Raw genomic sequence first — 10000 nt, 5'->3', positions numbered from 1 at the left:
CTTGAGGCATGAATGGGGTAAGTTACTGTGTATACTGTAGCCAATATGTGACCAACACCCACCTGTACGACTTCAGTTTTACTGTGTTTGAGTATGATGTCATGTGACATGCAGTAAACGTGGTCATGCCTGCTGTACACTGCACTTCCAGCACACTTTCTATATCCTGCACATAATATTGTATGTATTACTTTCTATATTCATTCTGCACATTATATTGTATGTATTACTTTCTATATTCATGCACATTACATTGCATGTATTACTTTCTATATTCTTGCACATTATATTGTATGTATTACTTTCACAATCTCTTCCCCACATTAAAAAGGGTCACTAGAGGAACAGTGGTCCTTTTCTAATGTTGCTTAAGATATAAGAGTCAGCTAAAAGTAATGTAATGAAATGTACAGTTCTATTTCGTTCCTCCTGACCGCCAGAGGCGGTGCTTTCAGCACTGAATATTCATCTTACGGATCAAGCAGGTCGAGAATTAATATCAACAAAGTAACACGTGACCTGGGTGACGTCACCCGGTGACCCTGTGTCAGCGGTCAAAACACCGGTGAACCCAGGAAGTGGCCTCTTTCATCTTCTCGATTGCAGGTGTCGAGTTTTGAGATTTTGGGATTGACCTGACGCTTGTTCGTTTCGCACCCATAGGGTTGGGGCTGTGGGTTTTCCACCCCCCATGAAACGGCGTTGGTCGCTTTTTCCTTTGAGTATCTCTTTCACATTTACGATGTGTTCGACTGAGTGTTATCCGCTCGGTGGAGGAGGGCTGGCTAGGCTACCTAGCCTGCCTAGCCCCTGGCTCGAGGCACTGTTCTCGCCGACTGGAGGCTAATAACTTGTCCTTTCCCGTGGAAGGTAGGCCGTTTTCTGATCATGTATTAACTGCTACCGCGTTATCTTCAGTGGTGTTTCCCGCAACTGAATTTGACGAGCGGTCTCGTGGCGTGATGCGCTTTCGAGTTGAGATTATGTATTAACGCCTGCCTGCCTATGTTGGCCATCGTTTGGGTAAGTGGACTGTCATTTACTGTTTCGATTTATTTTCGCGGTGTTTCTCGCCGCTGAATGTTACTATTACTGGGCGATTGTTGTGACACTCGACGCGAGCTCGGTTACTTGTGTTCGCGTGCCTGTATTTACGTTACGGCTTCATTGTTTGTACAGTGTAGCCTGTCTATACGGTTGCTCCACGGGCCAGTGTGGTTCGCTTTGCCCTTGCACCGTTGGCGTCACGCTGCTCCAGAGATCCAATCTACAATACAGCCTCTCTCTACTCTCTCTGGCTGCACTCTGCTCACCCCGGTTGTTATTCCTGCCCGGTTGTGTTATTTCTTCGCTGTTTGATTATTGTCTGTTTTCATCTGGGGTTTCTTCGCCCCAGAAGTGTATATTTGCCTTGCATTTCTATCACTGTGCTACTCCTGTCTGCCCAGGATATTGGCTGTGCTTATAATAATAATAATAATAATAATGCTACTGATAATAATGCATTTTATTTAAAAGTGCCTTTCAAAACACTCAAGGACACTGATACTTATGGTATGTCCTCTACTGTGAGTCGCTGGGTGTACAGCGCCTACCGACTGCATTGCAATGTAATGTTAATGTCCAATGTTATTTGCTTGTCAGCTTGGTGTTGCCGCCTGGCTGCTGGCTCCTGTTGGCTACACTGGGGGCGTCCTCGCCCCTCGTGTTTTATATTTGCAGTATTTGCTGGACATTGTAGTGTCATCTCCTACATGCTGCCTACTTTTTGCCCACTATCGGGTGCCCTCGCCTGGGGTATGTATTGCTTGTTTGTTCCCTTCTGTGTGTTGCAGTGTTTGCTTCCCGACACAGGGCCCTCGTCTTGCCTGGTTGCTGGATTTCTTTTTGGCTGCTGTTGGATATCCCAGCCCCTTCTGTGTGGTATTCACCAGTTGGCCTGGAGCTCTGGCCTTACCTGGTTACTGGCTTGCATTGGCTACCACTGGGGTGTCTTCGCCCTGCTGTGTGTATTGCCTTGTTTGCCTGTCGGCCCTGACTGTCCGACTGCTGGCCTCCCTCTCGGCTACCACTGGGGTGTCCTCGCCCTGTGTGCCTGCCTGCTTGACTGATGCGTTGCCGTCTAGGCCCCTGGGACTGGTGTCGCCCCTCCTGCCTGGAGCTGAGGCTCCTGCGGCTGAGGTTGACAGATGTGGCCTGGGCTGCCTGCTCACGTCTGCGTGCGAGAGCACTTGCTGCCGGACTGACGCGGTTTGGCCCTCGGCCTACCGTTCCGCTGGCCATGAGGGGCTGTAGATGACGCCGGCTGCTGCAGCGAGGCCAAGCAGGCGCCATGGGGTGACCTCACGCTTCCTGGAGGTGTCGCGGATGTGCCCAGACTCCTTGCCCTCGGGGGTGGACAAGTTGTCGACTGGACTGGTGTAGTTGTCGGCCCTGTTTTGCCGACCTGCAGCCTCTGACACACGGTGACAGTATTTTCACATGTGCCCTGCCTGCCAGCGACCCGGATGGTCGCACACCGCCGCCATGGCCGTCGCACTCCGCCGCCACAGCTGTCGCATGCTGCCGCCACAGCTGTCGCCCACCGCCGCCACGACTGTCGGCCATCGCCGCCACGACTGTCGACCACCGCCTCCACAGCTATCGCCTGCTGCCGATGCCCGCGCCATGCCCTCTGTTCGGGTGGCACCGGCACAGCCCAGTTGCATTGCTTGTTGCATTGCATTGGTTGTCTGGTGGCTGATGCTTGGCCCCTTTCTGGGTTGGTTGGCCATGGGTGTTTTTCGCCCGACGGCTACTTGTGAGTGCCATACCTGCTACTGCTCCAGAGTGGGTTTCTGGCCACGGGTGGCCTCCACCCTGTGACATGCTTGTTGATGCCACGGCTACTACAGCTGCCACGACGAGCCGCTGGGCCGTACGCAACCTGCCATTCCGGCGTTTACATGGCTTGTTCGGTTGCTTCGCATGCTTGCATACTTGCACTCTTGCATGGCTGCATGACTTGCGTGGGACTGCATATGTGCTCCCCGCTCCTCTGCTGTTCTCTACCATTCAGCGTCCTGCGACTGTCTGTCGCTCTCCTGGATACCGCCTGCTGTCGGCTGTTTCATCCATCGACTTCTTGTGGACGCCCGAGGCACCTCAACCGCCATGGCTGCTACAGTTGCGCGTGTTGCTTCGCTTCATGCCCCTCTGTATAGCTTGCTTCTTTTCCCTACGTCACGACTAGTTCTGGTCGTTCTCCTGGGTTTGGCTGACCGTGGGTGTCTCCACCAGTCAGCTCCTTGCATGCACCGTTGGCGTTTCCGCCTGTACGACTGCTGCTGCTCTGGGTGAGTGGTTTCACACCATGCCCTGTTTTATGCTCTTTGGCACTCCTGCGGGACTGTCTGGAGTCTGTTGGCCTTGACCGGCTTCACCGTGGACGGTTGTGATTGCAGTTGGTGCCTTCGCCTCTTCTGCTGTGGCTTCAGTATGCAAGTTATGCTCTGCGTCCTGTCGTCCGCCTTTGCCCACTGTCGTACGTCTGGCATGTCGTCGTACTCCAGACCTGGTGGAGCCTGTGACTTTTTCGTCCCTTGGCTCGCGGAGTGTGCCGTTGGGCTTGCGCCTCTGTGACTGGGGCACATGTATGTGGACGTTGCTGCCCTGGGTACAGGACCCGGGTGCTTCCTTCATTGTCCTCGACTGTGGCGCGTAGGTCGACTGCTGCACGTCGTCCCCCTGAGCCCTTGGGCTATGCGTGGACTCGCCATAGGCTACTAACGAGTGCCATTGGCGCCCGCACCACTGCAGCTGCGGCTGCTACTGGTATGTTGGAGCGTTACCGCTCCTTCTCCTGTTGCTCTTCAGATTTCCCCACTTCATGTGTGGTATGTCCGGGGGTCAGGATGCCACTCTGACTGCTACTACTGTAAGGGAGTGACCCCACTCCGGGCTCTCCCTTCGAGTTTTCAGTGGCTTACGACTGTTCGCTCTGTTGGCCTCGCTATGGATGGTCTCACACGAGTGCTCTGGGCACCGGTAGGCGTACACGCCCCTATGACTGGATTCTGTGTCTGGCTGGTTCAGCTTCATGCTCTGCCGTCTACTGCAGGGGCATCACAGTTGACTTGTCATGGGCGTCTGCGTCCTGTGTCGTCTCGCGCCCCTTTCCCGCTGCGCCCGCTTGGACTGTTTACGCGTCTCTGCTGCAGTGGCTGTACCTGCTACTGGTTACCCTGCCTGTCCCGCCTGTCTATGCCGATGGCCCCTATGTGGCCTTTACTGGTGTTTGGCTGACTGTGACGCTGCACGATGGGTCGGCGATCACGCATTGGCCGGGCTGCTGGAGGCCTCCATCTATGGCCTTGCCGGGTATTGAACCACATCTTGCGCCCTCCTTGCCTCGCCGGTCAGAGCGTTGGACTGGCGAGGCACACTGCCCTGGTCACTTGGACACGTCGCAGATGAGCTCGTCAGCGAGGACTATGATGCAGCATTGCGTACAACGTGCATTGGGTTTTCGATGTCCCATGTCTTGTTGGCCTTCTCTCGGCCCCCATGGACCGCTTGGGGCGCCCCCTGTGAGTTATCTTTGACTCCTGTTTGCTGGCATTCGCCTGTCTGGCCTGAGTGCCGGGGCTGAGTCACACAGACCTTGGCCGTGGTACGATGATTGGTATGGCTTGCGCGGCACCCTTGTCGGGGCCTTGCTGGAGGCCGTCTGCTCTCTTCCTGCGGCCCCCATATGTCCCTTTGGTCCGTCCGCTTTGGGCAAGCCACGGTGCGGCTATTCTGTTGCCCCGACCGTGCGGCCGATGCTGCGTGTGGTTTTGTTTCGCTCACGCTGTTGTTCTCGACCTGGTGCGCTTTGCCCTGTTCTCGACATGCAGACCCCTGGCCTGGTGTTTCTAGGCGTCGTCTCTGCTTATGACCAGCGTACTTGCGGGCATTGGAAGTGGAGGCTCTCCTTCCTTGCTCTCCGCTCCTTCCAGGTGTTGGGCATGCCGACCTCGGCATCCCGCGTTATCCCTCTTGGCCTCCGCTTGCTGAGGCCTCTTTGGGTTGGATGTGCCGTTATGACACCAGGTCCTACTGTCGCTGACCGCTCTACATTGTGTCTGGCTACCATGTCCGCCTGCGACCCTGGAGATGGAACTCACGTCTGTTCCGCTCTGCCCTTGCGCCGTGAAGTCATGCCCACTGCTGCTGCCATTGCGCGGTGCGGTCGTGCCCACTGCTGCTGCCCTGGACGCTTGGTCTGCGGTGGCAGTCCGACACTGCCTGCGACCTGTGGGCCCCCTGATGATGGCCGTACCTTGGATGAATGTGGGGATTGGCCATCCTGATTGCCCTCAGACGCTCTCTGGCCGGTCTTGCGGTCTTGTGTGGAGCGGGCGGCTCATCTGTCATGTGCCATGTATGCCGCCTTGGGTCCTTGCCCTCTCTGGGCCTGTTGCAGCAGCTGTTTTCAAGGGCCGACACTAGTCTGATGGGCATGGGAGCAACTACCTTATGGGCGTCCAGTGCCCTGTTGTTGACCTTTTCCGTGGTTCGCCTCTTCCATTGTGGCTCCTCCCGTTTGTGGCACCGGGTGGTATGGTACCGCTACGGGGTGGCACAGGTGTCCCCGTCAACTGCTATGCTAACTGCTTACTTGCTGCCCCCTGTGGTTCTCACTCAGGGAGCTCGTGGATCCTTTGGGCCAGGTTACACTGGCTTTCATGTGGCCGTTGGTACGTGCAAGGACATATGCAGCACGGCCTCCTCGGCATCAGGCTGCACCATTGCCTGGTTTTCTTGATGTTGCCCCACATGTTACTGTGGTGCTGGCGGTGGCTTCAGGCCCGTCTCAGTAGTACTGACGACGGGTAGGCACTCCTCATGACTTTGTTGGTATTGGTCATCCAGTGCTGAAAGCACCGCCTCTGGCGGTCAGGAGGAACGAAATAGAACGAAGGTTATGTATATAACCACGGTTCTATGAGTTCCGGATGACCGCCAGAGCTTGGCAGTCACTCGGAGTGTGTTCGAGAAGATTTGCCAAGAGGCCACTTCCTGGGTTCACCGGTGTTTTGACCGCTGACGCAGGGTCACCGGGTGACGTCACCCAGGTCACGTGTTACTTTGTTGATATTAATTCTCGACCTGCTTGATCCGTAAGATGAATATTCAGTGCTGAAAGCACCGCCTCTGGCGGTCATCCGGAACTCATAGAACCGTGGTTATATACATAACCTTCGTTTCACTGTGTGCAAATATTTTACCATGCAATAACGTCTTCAACTGTTGGCTACCATATTCTACATCAAGTGGAGGACACAGGAAGAGAGTACAATAGAAATATCTTTGGCATAACAAAACTAACTCCACTCATCTCTATTCCTGGGCACTAACTTGCACTACTCTCAACAGGTCCTCCACTATTTATACGGTATATTATTGCTCTCTCTCTATCTGTTCATTACTTGCACACTGCTGTACTCTGTACTGACCCCACACTCTTGCTGGAATGTCCTCTCTGTAAGTCGCTGTTGTTTACAGTTTTTTTCAATTGCTAACAAGCTTTTGTCCAAACCTCAGCGACATTTGCAAAACTCTTAATACAGTTAGCACACCAAGGGTTTTCCATTGCCATACAGTTGACACATTACATGCCTTTTTCACACAATTAGCAGTCAATGAATGCATTTCTTTGTGTATATTTAACAGTGTGTGCTTTTGAGAAGAAAATGAACTGGTAGTCTGTGTTTAGAAAAAGTTTACAAAAAGTATCCAAAGTATGGGTAAGAGCTTGTTAGCAATTGAAAAAAAACTGTAAAATGCAGTGTAATGTCATGTAATGTAAAGTAATGCAATAATCTTTGATGCTGATGCTGCGGCTGCTGTGTTACCATGGTGATGGTGAGGTTCTTGATGCGGCCGATGTCCTGGATACAGTACTGCCAGGAGATCAGACTCTTGATGTTGATGTAGAACTGACTCCACAGCGTCTGGATCGCCTCATAGTATTGCTCATTCCTACAGCAAGGACAAAAAACAGACAGTATGTGAGTGTGTGTGTGTGGGTGTGTGTGTGTGCATGTGCGTGCGTGCATGTGCGTGCGCACGCGCGCGCGTGTGTGTGTGTGTGTCTTGATGTTGATGTAGAACTGACTCCACAACGCCTGGATCGCCCCATAATACTGCACATTCCTGAAGGAGGAAAATACATGGAGTGTGTAAGAGGCTGTGTGTGTGTGCGCGTGTGTGTGTGTGTGTGTGTGTGTGTGTGTGTGTGTGTGTGTGTGTGTGTGTGTGTGTGTGTGTGTGTGTGTGTGTGTGTGTGTGTGTGTGTACGTATGTGTATATGTGTGTGTATGTGTGTGTTTGTGTGCGTGCGTGCATGTGTGTGTGTGTGTGTGTATGTGTACGTATGTGCACATATCTGTATGTGTGTGTGTGTGCGTGCGCACGCGTATTTGTTTGTGTGCGTGTGTGTGTGTATGTGTGTGTGCGTGCGTGCGCACGCATGTTTGTGTATGTGTGTGTGTGTGTGTGTGTGTGTGTGTGTGTGTGTGTGTGTGTGTGTGTGTGTGTGTGTGTGTGTGTGTGTCCTGCTTACTTGCTGGCCAGCCCGATGCTGAGGGGGTTGGGTGGGGGCACCAGCAGGCATACGGAGGGCACCACCATGTCCAGACCTCCAGGCCCCGTCACACACCACTTGCTGCGCTGGGAGTTATCCTTTAGAATGGCCTCGTCACCCTTGCAGATCACCTTCTGCAGAAATACACACACACACACACACAGACACACACACACACACACACACACACACACACACACACACACACACACACACACACACACACACACACACACACACATGCGCGCGCGCACACACACACACACACACACACACACACACACACACACACACGCAAACACACACACACACACGTAAACACACACATGCAGACACACACATCCACACACATACACGCATACACACACACAGACACACATAAACACACACACATACACACACGCGCACACACACATTTACTACATTGGAAGTTATCACACACACACACACTCAGAATTAATACTATGACCCACAATACTAAGGATATGTGTGTTTGTGTGTGGCGAGAGGAAAGAGACAAGTTTGTCCAACTTAATTAGCCCCTGGCAAATAAATGGTTAACTAACAAATGAATGGTGTAATCAGTCACTTAACACAGCATTTGGCGGGGAGCTGTGTGCGTGTGTGTTTGTAAGTGTGTGTGTGTGTGTGTGTGTCTGAGTGTGTGTGTCTGAGTGTGTGTGTGTGTGTGTGTGTGTGTGTGTGTGTGTGTGTGTGTGTCTGAGTGTGTGTGTCTGAGTGTGTGTGTCTGAGTGTGTGTGTCTGAGTGTGTCTCTGGTGCTCTTCTCCTCCTGGCTCTGTGTGTGTGTGTGTGTGTGTGTGTGTGTGTGTGTGTGTGTGTGTGTGTGTGTGTGTGTGTGTGTGTGTGTGTGTGTGTGTGTGTGTGTGTGTGTGTGTGTGTGTGTGTGTGTGTGTGTGTGTGTGTGTGTGTGTGTGTGTGTGTGTGTGCATATGTGTGTATGTGTGTGTATTGCGTACCTGGTCCTGTTTAAAGTCACAGAGTGCCTTCACTATGACAGGGCTGGTGCTCTTCTCCTCTGGGCTTCGTGGTTTGAGCCGCACGATGCGCTTGGCCTTGCTGGTCAGGTGAGCCACCTGCTGCTTGTGCTCAGACAGACGCTCCTTCTCAACCTGTCAAGAGACACACACACACACACACACACACACACACACACACACACACACACACACACACACACACACACACACACACACACACACACACACACACACACACACACACACACATTTTTAGGTAGAAAAGTTGCACCCTCGAGTGTACAGGTACTTTCAGTATTTTATATTTTAGTGGGTTAGCGTGACAGTCAGCCCTCTTCAGTGTCTTACAGAGGATGTAGTGTTTTTTTTAAAAGACCATTCATGCTAAGCCCCCCTCATTTGGGCTTGCATGCCCTCCCACGGGGACCTCGGTTCGAGTCCCAATCCACCCCTGTCTCTCTGTCCCATTCGCTTCCTGTCACCATCTTTGACTGTCCCGTCAAATAAAGGCATAAAATCGCCTAAAAAATACTTTTTAAAAAAGACCATCATGACATCAGCTAATTGCCACGGAAGAATTGGGGAAACATGTACAGTGGTGACATTACAGTGGCCCTGGGGCATGCTGGGAACTGTGGTTCCAACCTAACAACGTCTACAGACCTCAACCTGTACACACCCTTTAGGACAGGGGTGGGGAACGGTTTTCATTTGAGGCCCACTTCAAATTTTATAAAGTCCTCCAAGGGCCGTACTATGAACACAAACAAGGAGTTCCCCGTTGCACTTTTGACCTACAGTAGAATATGTCCAACTTTACAACAGACCCCACGTTCACAAGGCCCCCTGAAAATATGACTTGATTATATAGCAAATGTTATACAGTCCCAGGAAAAAGTTTGTACACCCTTTGAAATTTCTTACATTTCTGTCAAAAGTGATCATAAAACATGGTGTGATCTTCCCGAAAAATCTCAAGAAGGAACAATCAAAGTCTGCTTTAATTAATTCCACCCAAACATTTACATGTTATCATATTTTTATTGGTCATAAGGCCATAACATTCACAGGAGAGCAGGGCATAAGTAAGTACACCCTTGCATTAAGTAGGTTTTAACCCTCAGTTAGTTGCAATATCATCAACCAGACTTGTCCTGTAGTTGCAGATCAGATTAACAAAACAATGTGTTTGTATCTTGTCTCTCTCTTCTTTAAAGAACTGCCTCTCGTCAGCAAGGTTTGTGGGATGTCTGGAGTGCATACCTTTCTTGACTTCATGTCATATAATCTCAATTGTTTTTTGTCAGGGCTTTGACTGGGCTATTTCAGAATGTTTATTTCATTATTATGAAGCCATTCTAAAGTCGATTTGCTTCTAAAGTATGGGTTGTT

The 10000-nt window shown here is 51.6% G+C and overlaps 1 protein-coding gene across 3 annotated transcripts in view; it reads right to left on the bottom strand.

Moving 5' to 3' along the window:
- Positions 1–10000, bottom strand: part of LOC134450699 (desmoplakin-A-like) — a 79642-nt gene that overhangs the window by 41794 nt on the left and 27848 nt on the right. For all 3 annotated transcript variants that reach the window (XM_063200640.1, XM_063200641.1, XM_063200642.1), the window contains 3 exons: positions 8588–8740; positions 7589–7743; positions 6879–7005 (listed from right to left, as the gene is read on the bottom strand). In XM_063200640.1, coding sequence (XP_063056710.1) covers positions 6879–7005; positions 7589–7743; positions 8588–8740 — 435 coding nt within the window. The remainder of the gene's footprint in view (positions 1–6878; positions 7006–7588; positions 7744–8587; positions 8741–10000) is intronic.

Source organism: Engraulis encrasicolus, chromosome 6, assembly GCF_034702125.1.
Source record: "Engraulis encrasicolus isolate BLACKSEA-1 chromosome 6, IST_EnEncr_1.0, whole genome shotgun sequence".
In the NCBI taxonomy this organism is placed as follows: Eukaryota; Metazoa; Chordata; class Actinopteri; order Clupeiformes; family Engraulidae; genus Engraulis; species Engraulis encrasicolus.
The sequence above is the reverse complement of the archived record's forward strand: the minus strand, read 5'-3'. Positions and strand labels throughout refer to the sequence as shown.